Here is a 15,604-nt window from a genome sequence, read left to right as displayed (position 1 = left end):
ACTTTGAAAGTATTCATAAGACTGGTAAATGAATCCCCACTGGCACGAAAGAGATATAGAACTTCACGATCATAAGGCAAACCTACGTTTCTAGCATTTTTAGACTTAGAGAAAGCTTTTGACAATGCTGACTGGAATACTCTCTTTCAAATTCTGAAGGTGGCAGGGGTAAAATACAGGGAACGAAAGGCCATTTACAATTTGTACAGAAACCAGATGGCAGTTGTAAGAGTCGAGGGGCATGAAAGGGAAGCAGTGGTTGGGAAGGGAGAGAGTCAGCCTCTCCCCGATGTTATTCAATCTGTATACTGAGCACGGAGTAAAGGAAACAAGAGAAAAATTCGGAGTAGGAATTAAAATCCATGGAGAAGAAATAAAAACTTTGACGTTTGCCGATGACATTGTAATTCTCTCAGAGACAGCAAAGGACCTGGAAGAGCAGCTGAACGGAATGGATAGTGTCTTGAAAGGAGGATATAAGATGAACATCAACAAAAGCAAAACGAGGATAATGGAATGTAGTCGAATTAAGTCGGGTGATGCTGAGGGAATTAGATTAGGCAATGAGACACTTAAAGTAGTAAAGGAGTTTTTCTATTTGGGGAGCAAAATAACTGATGATGGTCGAAGTAGAGAGGATATAAAATGTAGACTGGCAATGGCAAGAAAGCGTTTCTGAAGAAGAGAAATTTGTTAACATCGAGCATAGATTTAAGTGCCAGGAAGTCGTTTCTGAAAGTATTTGTATGGAGTGTAGCCATGTATGGAAGTGAAACGTGGACGATAAATAGTTTAGACAAGAGGAGAATAGAAGGTTTCGAAATGTGGTGCTACCGAAGAATGCTGAAGATTAGATGGGTAGAGCACATAACTGATGAGGAGGTATTGAACAAAATTGGGGAGAAGAGAAATTTGTGGCACAACTTGACTAGAAGAAGGGATCGGTTGATAGGGCATATTCTGAGGCATCAGGGCATCACCAATTTAGTATCGGAGGGCAGCGCAGAGGGTAAAAATCGCAGAGGGAGACCAAGAGATGAATACACTAAACAGATTCAGAAGGATGTAGGTTGCAGTAGGTAATGGGAAATGAAGAAGCTTTCACGGGATAGAATAACATGGAGAGCTGCATCAAACCAGTCTCTGTACTGAAGACCACCACAACAACACAACATGATCATAAAAATTATTTCAATATGTTGGCTACATTTTGTGTGCAGCAGTGCATAACCTATACCATAGCAACCAAAAAGTAAGGGTATTGCAGTGTTTGAGGGTTTGCTGTGTGTTCTCCACTTCTTGCCATATGTCACTGTCGAACATGATCCTTTTGGTTGTACAAATATTATGGTGAGGGCATAATGTTGCATGGACATACTGTTGTATTCTCTTCAGTCGCTTTTATGTCATCTTGTTGTGTCTGTAGAGCCGTGGGAAATAAGGAGAAGATGTTGGTTGGTGGCTGGTATCCTCGTTCTATTAACACAAACTGCACGCAATTAATAACTGGGTTCTTTATTCATAAAGAAAGAGCTACTTAAAGTTCCATGTGCTGTCGTGAAAGCTCTCTTCTGTGCGGTCCACGTAGCCTCTGATACGAGTAACAATCCGGACACAATAGGAAGGACCAGGCCCCTTTGCTTTTTTCTTTTGTCACTCGTTTATTACACCACAGAAATACACATTTTAATACAAAATTTAACTACATGAAATATTGCTCCCAGGTTAACATAAGCAGTGACAAAACTTAGTTGTCCTAAGGGTTTCTGCTGGCAACAAATTTTAAGGAGGCAATGTAAGGTTTATATCAGTTTAGCTCAAACACGTACCTAGTGATTGAATCACGACACAGACACTTTAACAAAAAAAAAAATGGTTCAAATGGCTCTGAGCACTATGGGACTTAACTTCTAAGGTCATCAGTCCCCTAGAACTTAGAACTACTTAAACCTAACTAACCTAAGGACATCACACACATCCATGCCCGAGGCAGGATTCGAACCTGCGACCGTAGTGGTCGCGCGGTTCCAGACTGAAGCGCCTAGAACCGCACGGCCACCACGGCCGGCCCTCAGTTGATAGGGATAGGAGGCTTAATAAGGTAAGTAAATGAATAAGGAATGATAATAATAAGGTAGGCAAACTAATTTCCCAATCGCCGTGCGTCGTGCGACGCTTGTTTACAGCGTGACACGGGATAGAATGCACGCGGGAAGAGTTATGGTGTCCCGGTTGCCTCTTCGTCATATCATAGGGAAGGAGCAGTGTAGCTGTCGAAAGATTGCATTCATTAGATGCTCTTGGTGCCGTGAATATATTTGTTTCGAATGTTTATATGACAAGTACTATCCATCTAGTTGTTCGAAGAAAAGTGAGGACACGTAACAGTGACTGGAAGAGCCATTGTAAAGTGACCTGGAGTAACAATTTAGTTGTTTACTATCCCAAGAGGTGTGAGAAATTTATGTGTCTACCTTATTATCATTCCTTGTTGATTCACTTACCTTATTAAACATCCTATCCCTATCAATTGATATATGGAAAAATACAAACCAAAAGAATAACATCCACTACGTTTCTTCGAGATTCGCAGCCATTTACCTTGGCCGCTGCGCTATCGGTGCTGTCGGCGAAAAGCGTTGACAATGTGGGTACAGAAGCGGCAGTTGTAAAAGTTTCTAACCTCGATTTCTGGAAAAGTATGCGTTTTCGGACCCCATACCTGGTGGTGAAAAATGCTCTATTTACGATTATCTATCGATCCCGCCAACTTTGAGTCGATCGTTCGTCATAACCTTTAGGGGTGATTTTCTCAAAAATTGACCCAAAATTACTTAGATTCCTTCTTTTTAATTACTATTAAAAACAGTCTTGATCACGATTTATTTAACAAGGTGACCGGTTTCGACCACTACTGTGGTCATCTTCAGACCATTGAGTAGGAACCCCTTTCTGTTGGAGAATCACAACTTCTGATTCTCCAACAGAAAGGGGTTCCTAATCAATGGTCTGAAGATGACCACAGTAGTGGTCGAAACCGGTCACCTTGTTAAATAAATCTTGATCAAGATTGTTTTTAATAGTAATTATTTACAAGACATTGATCACTGCTGTTCCCGTAATGCATTCAAAAGTAATCCTTCTTTTTAGGTTGTACACAAGCGACCTGCCAAATCTGAGCCGAATCGGTTGGCCGTGTCTGAGGTCTTCCCCTTGTGAGAGGGCGTTGGCGGCACGTTTCCAGCGAACCTTGTCGTCGGCCTCCGTCGATACTCTCGTAACCTTTATGCCGCGCAGTGTGATGGCGCCAGCGTACGCCAGCACACGTACTAACACCGAACTCTTCGAACACAGTACACTCACCCGTCAAAATTATTGCGACGCTGTACTCCTTCGCTGTGAGCATATTCCCAGGGGTGCATTCAGCCCTGATGTCCCTTTTATGAATGAGAATGTGCGACTGCGACTGCATCGAACAGTGCAAGTGGAGGAGTTCTCGAAACGACAGGACATCTGACGAATGCACCGGCCTGCCCGTTACCCACACTTAAATTCTATCGATTACGTGTGGGATGCGTTGGGGGGATGGTCAGCATGTCCACATGCGCCAAAGACCATTCAGAAGTTGTCAAACGCTCTGCTGGAGGAATGGAACGCCCTCGTGCAAGAACTCCTTACCGACCTTGTGGCCTGTGTGGGAGCTCGTCGCAGAGTGTGCATTCGTGTCCATCGTGGCGGTAAGTTCTTGTGGGACAAAACTACTGAGATCGTCGGTCCCTAGGCTTGCACAGTACATAATCTAGCTTACATTACCCAATTTCCAGAATGAGATTTTCACTCTGCAGCGGAGTGTGCGCTGATATGAAACTTCCTGGCAGATTAAAACAGTGTGCCCGACCGAGACTCGAACTCGGGACCTTTGCCTTTCGCGGGCAAGTGCTCTACCAACTGAGCTACCGAAGCACGACTCACGCCCGGTATTCACAGCTTTACTTCTGCCAGTACCTCGTCTCCTACCTTCCAAACTTTACAGAAGCTCTCCTGCGAAACTTGCAGAACTAGCACTCCTGAAAGGAAGGATATTGCGGAGACATGGCTTAGCCACAGCCTAGGGGATGTTTCCAGAATGAGATTTTCACTCTGCAGCGGAGTGTGCGCTGATATGAAACTTCCTGGCAGATTAAAAGAGTGTGCCCGACCGAGACTCGAACTCGGGACCTTTGCCTTTCGCGGGCAATTGCTCTACCAACTGAGCTGCCGAAGCACGACTCACGCCCGGTACTCACAGCTAAGTGACATGGCTAAGCCATGTCTCCGCAATATCCTTTCTTTCAGGAGTGCTAGTTCTACAAGTTTCGCAGGAGAGCTTCTGTAAAGTTTGGAAGGTAGGAGACGAGGTACTGGCAGAAGTAAAGCTGTGAGTACCGGGCGTGAGTCGTGGTTTTGTAGCTCAGTTGGTAGAGCACTTGCCCGCGAAAGGCAAAGGTCCCGAGTTCGAGTCTCGGTCGGGTACACAGTTTTAATCTGCCAGGAAGTTTCATTACCCAATTTGTTTGGCAGTACATGTACATCACGTCTTCCGATTTCCAGCCCATTCGGACAATTTCTTCATGGTGCGTCGATTTCTTTTTCTTTTCTTTCTTTTTGTCTTAGAGTGTATAATTAGCACGTTGAAATGTTGTTCTGTATTTCACTGATTTCATGCGGTCTACACTACCTGCCTTGTCTGCTCCCTGTCACAGGTTTCCGATGGAGATGCACATCGTCCACCGCAATATGAAGTACTCATCGCTGAATGAAGCCATGCAGAAGCCGGATGGGCTCGCCGTCCTCGCTTTCTTCTTCCAGGTGAGCTCTTTTGATCATCGAGGTTCTACTATCCAAACTGAAACTCCAAGCAGATGGGTGAACAACTGACATTGATACTGATCATCGTAATCTGTTGGACTGGGCACACGACAGCAAAGTCTTCAGCACCCGAATAAAGTTTTTTATCATATGAAAGTGAATAAAAGACACAGAATAATAAGACTCAGTATAAAAGGAAAATGAAGACATAAGCAGCCATTGGTCGTTACATACACCAATGAGGAAAGTTGAAAATTTTGACCAGACCTGGACTCAAACCCGGACTTTTCCATTTCTCGTGATTGGTTGCCTTGACCACCTTTTTTTTGTTGTTAATCTCATTTTGTTCATAATTGATCGTTGTATTTGTTCGGGGTGTACGTCCTAAGACACTTGTCGAAGTTCATCATTGATACATTAACTCAGTTTTTTTTTCCTTTTTATTACAAAGGACAGCTACCCCTCTGACCAGACACGCTGAGCTACCGTGCCAGCACCATCTTGGCCTTTCGCACATGGCCCTCGACCGACTCAAATCTTCAACCTGTCCACCCATTACTGACGTAGTGTGTGGTGTCACCGCCAGACACCACACTTGCTAGGTGGTAGCCTTTAAATCGGCCGCGGTCCGCTAGTATACGTCGGACCCGCGTGTCGCCACTGTCAGTGATTGCAGACCGAGCGCCGCCACACGGCAGACGTCCTAGCACTCGCCCCAGATGTACAGCCGACTTTGCTAGCGAAGCTACACTGACAAATACGCTCTCATTTGCCGAGACGATAGTTAGCATAGCCTTCAGCTACGTCATTTGCTACGACCTAGCAAGGCGCCATTACCAGTTTATACTGAGATTGTAATTATGTATCATCAAGAGCGATGTACACCAATTATGGATTAAAGTTAAGTATTCCAGCAGCAACGTACCTTATTGGCTATATTAATTACATTGTCCTGTTCCAGACCTCACGCCAGTTTGCGTGAGCTTAAACGCGTGCATTTCGGCCTCCTCTAGCAACACGGTGTTGGCTCTTCTGCCAACACAGCATAGTTTCCCTGCCCACTACCCTCAGAACTCGCAACATTTCACTGATTCCTGTAAATTTCCTGTCTGAAAGAACAGAAGCCTCGTATTTACTTTGCTGTCTGTCAGACATCTTACATCACTGGCAACTTATCAAAAAATTTTAGCTGCAGCATTGTGCACCCCTTTTCATACTTAAAAATTCAATTTCTCGTTCTGGTATTGTAATTATGTACATTATTGTTCATTTTGAACTGCAGTGGATGATTTAAAACAAACTTCGTGAGGGAATGAAAATACTGGGAAGCAATAGTGAGAATGCCCAACTCCTTAAACAGATGTCTACAACATGATCGTGGGTGAGCAGTACATATTATTCATACAGCATGTTTTTGAGCAATGAAGTCTTTCTTTCATAAGTAGGAGTTACCCGAGAGCATTATTCCATATGACATTACTGAATGAAAATATCCCAAATACTTCAACTTACTGATTTCCCTCTCCTCAGGATTTGCAATAATTCTAAATGCAAATGTAGCTGAGCTGTTTTAGGAGTTTCAAAGCATGCTTTCTCCTGTTCAAATTCTCATCAATGTGGACATCTAAGAATTTTGGAGCTTCCACCCTATTTATTATTTCTTCACCATGTGTTAAATTTATCAATGGTATAGTACCCCTAGATGTGCAGAACTGCATATGTTGTGTCTTTTTAAAACTGAGGGTGAGAACAGTCACAGAAAACCAAAAAAAAATCAAATGGCTCTGAGCACTATGGGACTTAACTTCTGAGGTCATCAGTCCCCTAGAACTTAGAACTACTTAAACCTAACTAACCTAAGGACATCACACACATCCATGCCCGAGGCAGGACTCGAACCTGCGACCGTAACGGTCGCGCGGGTCCATACTGTAGCACCTAAAACCGCTCGGCCACCCCGGCCGGCCACAGAAAACCAATCAATGATACTTTCAAAGACATAGTTTACCATCTTTTCTGTTTCTGTATGTGTGCTTGGATTGATTACAATAGTAGTGCCATCTGCAAAAAAAGAACTAATTATGATTGTTCTGTATTAGACTGGATATCATTTACATATTAGAGGAACAATAGTGGCCCTTATATTGAGCCTTGGGGAACCCCATATGTAATTTCTCCCCAGTCTGAATTACTAAGTACAATTTCCTGCACTCTTTTGGTTAGATTTGATATTATCCAGTTGTAGGCTATATCATCGATCAGATAGAGCTTCAATTACTGTAATTCACACAGTCAAATTCCACTGTTTTATTATTTATACTTGTAGAATTTGTTGCATGAACCTGTAAATGGCAGTCTCAGTAGAGAAACTCTTCTGAAAACCAGACTGCAATTTACTAAGGGATATTATTGTTGCTCAGGTGAGATATTAATACGGAACACATTACCTTCTCAAAAATTTGAAAAATGGTATTAGCAGTGAAATAGGTCCGTAGTTATTGACACCTGTCCTACCACCTTTCTTAAATAGGTGCTTGACAACGGCATATTTCAGTCAGTATCTTCCGTTTTCATATATCGCACGTAATAGTAGAGATAGTATGCCGTTCTTATGGTGGAATGCACCTTGAACTAGTACCCTGTGAGCATCGGAGAGTCAAGGTCATGTCTTTGTTCCTCTCAGAGCCAGGTGCTTTCAAACTCTTTGCTGCAATCACAAGCCCCGCCGGTTATGAGTTACGTTCTCTAATAAAGTTTCTTGTCGCAAAAAAAACTAAAAAGCTAGTGAAATTCATGGCGAACTCTGTGGAGTTTACGGGCCAAATGTAATGAGTGAAGGTAGTGTAAAAAATTGGCCAGGTGCAACAAGCACTCACGCTGTGAGGGTTCCGTACAGACTTAATTGTGTATATAGACAGTTCATCCATCCTGGGACTCGAAATTCTTGACGATTTTTTGCTTCTTATACTGCCCTCAATACTGGCAAGATATCGCGTCTCAGAATTCCGAGGCTTTCCAGAATGTTTTAATTTTAAGTTTGAAGTCGGATAACAAATGTCAAAAAAATATTTTTTTCCGTGTGATATAATTACAAATTAACAATTTCCTGAAGTTTTTCCCTTTACGTGTACTGTGAAATCATACTTCTACCAAATTTCATGATTCTAGGTCAACGGAAAGTACCCTATGCATTTTAATGAGCAAGTTTAGAGTATCAAAATACGTGACGTAAATAACTGCACCTTTTGATTGCACTACTTAGCTCAGCTTTTTTACACTTACAAAGGGCCGTAGACCATGGTATGTAACATAAATTTCAACTTGATACTTCTTCCTGTTCCTGAGAAACAGGCGTCTCAACAAACGGATGGACAGACTTACGGTCAATCAGATAACAAATGACAACAGAAATTTTTTTTCGTATAATTACAAATTGAGAATTCTCGGATTGTTTCCCTTTACTTCCAGTGTGAAAGCTTGCCGCCTGCCAAATTTGATAATTTTAGGTCTACAGGAAGTATGCTATATATTTAGATGAGTTAATTTGCGAGTATCAACATATGTGACACAAATGGTCGTATGTTCCGACTGTAGTGACTCTGAAGGTTACATTTATTACACTGGCAAGGGACCAGATACCTTACTATGTGGCATAAAGTTCAGCTTGATACGTCTACCCGTTCATGAGAGAAAGGAGTCTTGATGGATGGACAAACAGACCAACAGTCATTGCTGAACATTGTATTTCTACTGGACATTCAATGGAGTATGAGAAAACAATGATTTTGTCCACAGCAACGTCTTTCTGGGACTCCATTATTAAAGAATCCGTAGAAATACGACTGGCGGAAAATCTGTTAAACCGTGACAGCGGCTACCAGCTGGACAGTGCATGGAATCCCATCATCTCCACGATTTGCTCAAATCGAAGACGACAGAGTGCGTCGACGGCCGTGGCAAACAGCAACGCAGAGGGCGACTGAGTTCCGCTATTCCACCAGCGAGGGCGCTGCCGGCGGGCAGTGTTGGTTCAACTATCAAGTTTTCGACGCATGCGCAGAATAGTTACAGTACGCTATATATTGCGGAGCGGAGGACGTTATCGCCAGTCTGCGACGGCTCACCTGAAGATGAGTGGCAGGTGCCCAGTTGAAACATCGTGCCAAGTATTGAACGACGACCGGCTGCAAGCCCGAAATTTGTTTGAACAGACCAACAGTTAGACAACAAATAACAAAAAAAATTGTTTTTTTGGTGTGAAATAATTACAAATTAAGTTTTCGGATTTTTTCGTTTACTTATAGTGTGAAAACTTACTTCTTGCTACATTCCATGATTCTAGGCTAACGGGACAACGTTTTGATAATTCAGTTTTCCAGTATCAAAATAAGTGACATAAATGGCTGTATCTTCGTACTGCATTGACTTGCAAGCTTACCTTTATTATACCGCCAAGGGCCGCGCGGGATTAGCCGAGCGGTCTCAGGCGCTGCTGTCAAGGATTGTGCGTCTAATCCCGGTGGAGGTTCGAGTCCTCCCTCGGGCATGGGTGTGTGTGTTTGTCCATAGGATAAGTTAGATTAAGTAGTGTGTAAGCTTAGGGACTGATAACCTTAGCAGTTAAGTCTCATAAGATTTCACACACATTTGAACATTTTTGAACCGCCAAGGGATCTTCGACCTCAGTATGTGACATCAGTTTCGACCCGCTCCTGAGAAAAATGGTTTTCGACAGTTGGACAGACAGACAGCAGACAGATGGACAACAACGTGGCCCTATAAAGGTTCCGTTTTTGTCGAGTGTGGCATGGAACCCTAAAAGATGGTGCCGTAAGTTGAAAAACAGATCAACAAATATCCGTGATGAGGAGGAAAATAGTCGACCGAGTACCGTGAGTGGAGATCTGATGAGTTTGGTTGACGAAAGTGTTAGAGAAAACCACAGATTTACGATCCCGGAGCCTTTGGGTTCATTTTCCACTCATTAGTCGAGCTGACAAGTGCGAGAATTATCGCACAATCAGCTTAACAGCTCATGCATCGAAGCTGCTTACAAGAATAATATACAGAAGACTGGAAAAGAAAATTGAGAATGCGCTAGGTGACGATCAGTTTCGCTTTAGGAAAAGTAAAGGGACGAGAGAGGCAATTCTGACGTTACGGCTAATAATGGAAGCAAGGCTAAAGAAAAATCAAGACACTTTCATAGGATTTGTCGACCTGGAAAAAGCGTTCGACAATATAAAATGGTGCAAGCTGTTCGAGATTCTGAAAAAAGTAGGGGTAAGCTATAGGGAGAGACGGGTCATATACAATATGTACAACAACCAAGAGGGAATAATAAGAGTGGACGATCAAGAACGAAGTGCTCGTATTAAGAAGGGTGTAAGACAAGGCTGTAGCCTTTCGCCCCTACTCTTCAATCTGTACATCGAGGAAGCAACGATGGAAATAAGAGAAAGGTTCAGGAGTGGAATTAAAATACAAGGTGACAGGATATCAATGATACGATTCGCTGATGACATTGCTATCCTGAGTGAAAGTGAAGAAGAATTAAATGATCTGCTGAACGGAATGAACAGTCTAATGAGTACACAGTATGGCTTGAGAGTAAATCGGAGAAAGACGAAGGTAATGAGAAGTAGTAGAAATGAGAACAGCGAGAAACTTAACATCAGGATTGATGGTCACGAAGTCAATGAAGTTAAGGAATTCTGCTACCTAGGCAGTAAAATAACCAATGACGGTTGGAGCAAGGAGGACATCAAAAGCAGACTCGCTATGGCAAAAAAGGCATTTCTGGCCAAGAGAAGTCTACTAATATCAAATACCGGCCTTAATTTGAGGAAGAAATTTCTGAGGATGTACGTCTGGAGTACAGCATTGTATGGTAGTGAAACATGGACTGTGGGAAAACCGGAACAGAAGAGAATCGAAGCATTTGAGATGTGGTGCTATAGACGAATGTTGAAAATTAGGTGGACTGAGAAGGTAAGGAATGAGGAGGTTCTACGCAGAATCGGAGAGGAAAGGAATATGTGGAAAACTCTGATAAGGAGAAGGGACAGGATGATAGGAGATCTGCTAAGACATGAGGGAATGACTTCCATGGTACTAGAGGGAGCTGTAGAGGGCAAAAACTGTAGAGGAAGACAGAGATTGGAATACGTCAAGCAAATAATTGAGGACTTAGGTTGCAAGTGCTACTCTGAGATGAAGAGGTTAAGACAGGAAAGGAATTCGTGGCGGGCCGCATCAAACCAGTCAGTAGACTGATGACCAAAAAAAAAAAAGGTCGAGCTCTTCTTGTACGAAGTGATTACCGAAGATTTTGGGCTACCGGGAATTTAATGCCATATGGATGCCTAAACTTCTTTCTTAAAAACAAAAGACTGTCTTTTTTGCGCGTTACGAAAAGAAGAGGAAGATCGTGGCAGGAGAAGGAACGTGGGTGCAGAAGTAAAACTTCAGCCAATGCAGTGGGGCAATATAAGGTCGCCGGAAAAGCCCACAGTGTGTCGTCAAACACTTTCAAGCAGGAATCTCAAAGCAACTGTCTTATGGGACAGGAAAGAAATTTTGCCACTGCAGTTCTTGGCGACGTGATGACTGTGGGCTGAGGATGACACAGCGGCCAATCAGTAACGTTGGACCTTCATGGTCTGTTCGGGCGGAGTTTAGTTTACTTTCAGTTCTTGGAGATATGTGCCAAAGTTAACGCTGAAAATTATCTTAACATACGAGGGACACTTCAAAAGAAACGCACACTATTTTTTTTTAAATCCATCTTCTATTCCAAATGTTTGAAAGTTTTACAGTGTGCAGATACATCCTTTAGGAACAATATTTTCATTTATCCACATAATTTCCACCTCTCTCAACTGCCTTACGCCATCTTCAAACCAGTGCCTGTATACCCGCATGGTAAAATTCTGGACCAACCTGTTGGAGCCACTGTTTGGCAGCGTGCACAAGGGAGTCATCATCTTCAAACCTTGTTCCATGAAGAGAGTCCTTCAGTTTCCCAAAGAGATGATAGTCACATGGAACCAGGTCAGGGCTGTAAGCCAGGTGTTTCAGTGTTGTCCACATGAGTTTTGTGATCCCTTCCATGGTTTTTTGACTAACATGTGGCCGCCGGCCGCGGTGGCCATGCGGTTCTAGGCGCTGTAGTCCGGAACCGCGCGACTGCTACGTTCGCAGGTTCGAATCCTGCCTCGGGCAGGGATGTGTGTGATGTCCTTAGGTTAGTTAGGTTTAAGTAGTTCTAAGTTCTAGGGGGCTGATGGATGACCTCAGCAGTTAAGTCCCATAGTGCTCAGAGCCATTTGAACCATTTTTTAACATGTGACCGTGCATTGTCATAGGTCAACCGATTCCCCCACAGGAAAACACGTCTGATATATTCTATACGACACTGGTGACGGCATGTGCGTCACATGACAGGAATATGTTGTCGACCCACCTAACTTGTACACTTGGCGAATGGGTAAAAAGATTCTTGTACCTTGCCCGATTTAGGTGTGATAATCACTCTCAAAAAAGTGATGAAAACATAAGAGTTTGTCACATAAACTGCAACAAACGAATGCAACAGTTTCCCAGTCGCACAGTTTTCCCTGTGCTCTGTCAAAACATATGTTTTTAACGTTTTCAAATTTTTCCTTGTGTAGACCGTCAAATCCTGCATATGCCCAAGCAAATCTGAATATGTCCTGGAATTTTGGAGAGCGAAGATGATTATGTGTGAGTGCCTGAACTTTGATAATTGTCTGAAAATAAAAAATTAAACTTTTCGCTCGAGGGAAGACTTGAACCAATGACCTCCCGTTCCACAGCTGCTCACGCTAACCACGAGACCACGGCGCTGTTAAGCTCACTAGTTCCTGGGATGTTGCTTATTTTGCAGATGAACTACTCAGTTTGTATATTTTTCTTATTTTTTTCATAGTTCCACACAACTTCTTCCTGTTTTCTCGATTGATCTGTGTTCAGTTTTTCAAGAGCTATCCACTGTGCCAACTTATAACTAAATCTGAGGGGGGTGCGATGGGCAGGTTCCCTTATTAGTAGTTATATAGAACTGCTCCCTCGTAGAAAGCCCGTACCTAAAAATTAGAAAGTTACACAAGTCGCTCCAATACTCAAGAAAGGAAATAGAACTAATCTACCGAATTACAGACCCATCTCATTAATGTCGATTTTCAGTAGATTTCTGACATATATTGTGTTCGAATATTGTAAATCACTTCGAAGAAAACGATTTATTGACAGACAGCCAAAAAGGATTCATTAAATATAATTCTTGTGAAACAGAACTAGCTCTTTATTCTCACGAAGTAATGAGTCCTGTCGACAGGAGATGTCAAATTTATTTCATTTTTTTTTTTAAATTTACTGAAGGCTTTTGATACCGTTCCACAAAAGCGACTTCTAATTAAATTGCGCATCAATGGAGTATCGTCTCAATTGTGTGATGGGATTCGTGATATTGTGTCATAAAGGTCACAGTTTATAGTAACTGACGGGAAGAAATCCGTTGGAATTCGATTACTCGATAAATAGTACAATTCTCAAAGCTGTCAATTCAATTAAGTACCTGGGTGTTAAAATTACGAACAACTTCAGTTGGAAAGACCACATAGATAATATTGTGGGGAAGGCGAGCCAAAGGTTGCGTTTCATTGGCAGGACACTTAGAAGATGCAACAAGTCCACTAAAGAGACAGCTTACACTACACTCGTTCGTCCTCTGTTAGAATATTGCTGCGCGGTGTGGGATCCTTACCAGGTTGGATTGACGGAGGACATCGAAAGGGTACAAAAAAGGACAGCTCGTTTTGTATTATCACGTAATAGGGGAAAGAGTGTGGCAGATATGATACGCGAGTTGGGGTGGAAGTCATTAAAGCAAAGACGTTTTTCGTCGCGGCGAGATCTATTTACGAAATTTCAGTCGCCAACTTTCTCCTCCGAATGCGAAAATATTTTGTTCAGCCCAACCTACATGGGTAGGAATGATGATCAAAATAAAATAAGAGAAATCAGAGCTCGAACAGAAAGGTTTGTGTGTTCGTTTTTCCCGCGCGCTGTTCGGGAGTGGAATGGTAGGGAGATAGTATGATTGTGGTTCGACGAACCCTCTGCCAAGCACTTAAATGTGAATTGCAGAGTAATCATGTAGATGTAGATGTAGAAGTCATCGAGTAAAACAGAAGTAATATGTGGTGTTCCCCAAGGAAGTGTTATAGGCCCTCTGCTGTTCTTCATCTATGTAAACGATTTAGAAGACAATCTGAAGACAGCCCTCTTATATTGTTTGCAGATGATGCTGTCATTTTCAGTCTTGTAAAGTCATGAGATGATGAAAACCAATAGCAAAATCATTTAGACAAGATATACGTATAGTGAAAAAAATTGCTATTGACTGTGAATCATGAAACGTGTGGCGTCATACACATGAGAACTAAAAGAATCCTCTAAATTTGAGTTGATCGATAAATCACAGAAGGCTGCAAACTCAACTCAATACTTGGTAATTACAGTTACAAATAACTTGTATTGGAACGATTACATAGGCAGTGTTGTGGGGAAAGCAAACCACACACTATGATTTATTGGCAGAACACTTAGAAAATGCAACAGGTCTAGTAAAGAGACTGCTTACATTACGCTTGTCCGCCCTCTTCTGGAATACTGTTGTGCAGTGTGAGATTCGCACCAGATAGGATTTGACGGAGATAATCGAAAAAGCTCAAAGAAGGGCAGCTCGTTTTGTGTTATCGCAATAGGATGTGATACACGAATTGAGGTGGCAGCCACGGCGCATCAACCGGTGAGAGGAGAGGGGGGGGGGGGGGGGGGGGGGAAGAGTGGCAGTCGCCCCCTCCACTTCAAAATCCGGGAAGGGCAAGATATGGTTCCTGCCCCCCCCCCCCCCCCCCAAATTCACTTGGAGTTTTATTTAATCAATAGGCAGAGCCAGTGAATAAACTATGTTACTTTCAAGAAGTATGGCATCAGTATTTTTGCTGGCAGCGATTTTTGCTTTTGACTAAACTAGCTTATAACACCCACTAAATTCTGTCCTTTCCCTTCGTCCATTTTTCAGTCTATGGCTCCTAATAGGGGACAACCTCTGCATGCATATGTAACAAATTCTTTGTAGCGCTTTCGAACAATAGTTGAGACTGGTCGGGCCCTCGTCGTATATACAGTGGCCAGTGCGCCGAATCTGGGGGAGGAGCGCCGGACTTAATGCAGATATCTTTACTGTAAAAATTTTATTTTCCTGTCAGTTTACGTTGCTAACAGTTATCCTCTTGTAACGGAACATATTAAAGGCTTTACTTTACCGAAGTATGCGATACCCTCTAAATTCAACCAGTTTAACGAGTATTTATGATTATAGAAAAGTTACTGTGTATGTTAACAATGATTGCATAACATGTCTCCATAAACTGTCAACCCATTAAATTATACTGAATAACTGACCCACGCAAAAGTTAATATCACTTGATCACTGATACAGCAAAGGTCATCATGTAAAAACACTAAGTTCATCTTAAATAATTAATATGAAGTACGAAAAATAGTGGCCAACTTAGGTATTTTGGATCTCCTTAAATAAAAATCACCCAGTGAAACCTATTTGTTCACTAGGAGCCTTTTCACTCAGTATTCACGTAAGCAATCCTATTTTAGACGAAAACCAATGTAATTCTTAATAATTCATGTTATTTACTTATTTATGCAA

General features: G+C 42.4%; 1 protein-coding gene across 1 annotated transcript in view; it reads left to right on the top strand.

Annotated features, from left to right (window-relative positions):
* Positions 1-15,604, top strand: part of LOC126109810 (carbonic anhydrase) — a 214,348-nt gene that overhangs the window by 185,839 nt on the left and 12,905 nt on the right. Inside the window, exon 6 of the mRNA XM_049914870.1 lies at positions 4,743-4,848. Coding sequence (XP_049770827.1) covers positions 4,743-4,848 — 106 coding nt within the window. The remainder of the gene's footprint in view (positions 1-4,742; positions 4,849-15,604) is intronic.

The sequence above is a fragment of the Schistocerca cancellata genome, chromosome 12, assembly GCF_023864275.1.
Source record: "Schistocerca cancellata isolate TAMUIC-IGC-003103 chromosome 12, iqSchCanc2.1, whole genome shotgun sequence".
NCBI lineage: Eukaryota > Metazoa > Arthropoda > Insecta > Orthoptera > Acrididae > Schistocerca > Schistocerca cancellata.
This window is presented reverse-complemented; position numbering and strand designations above follow the sequence as displayed.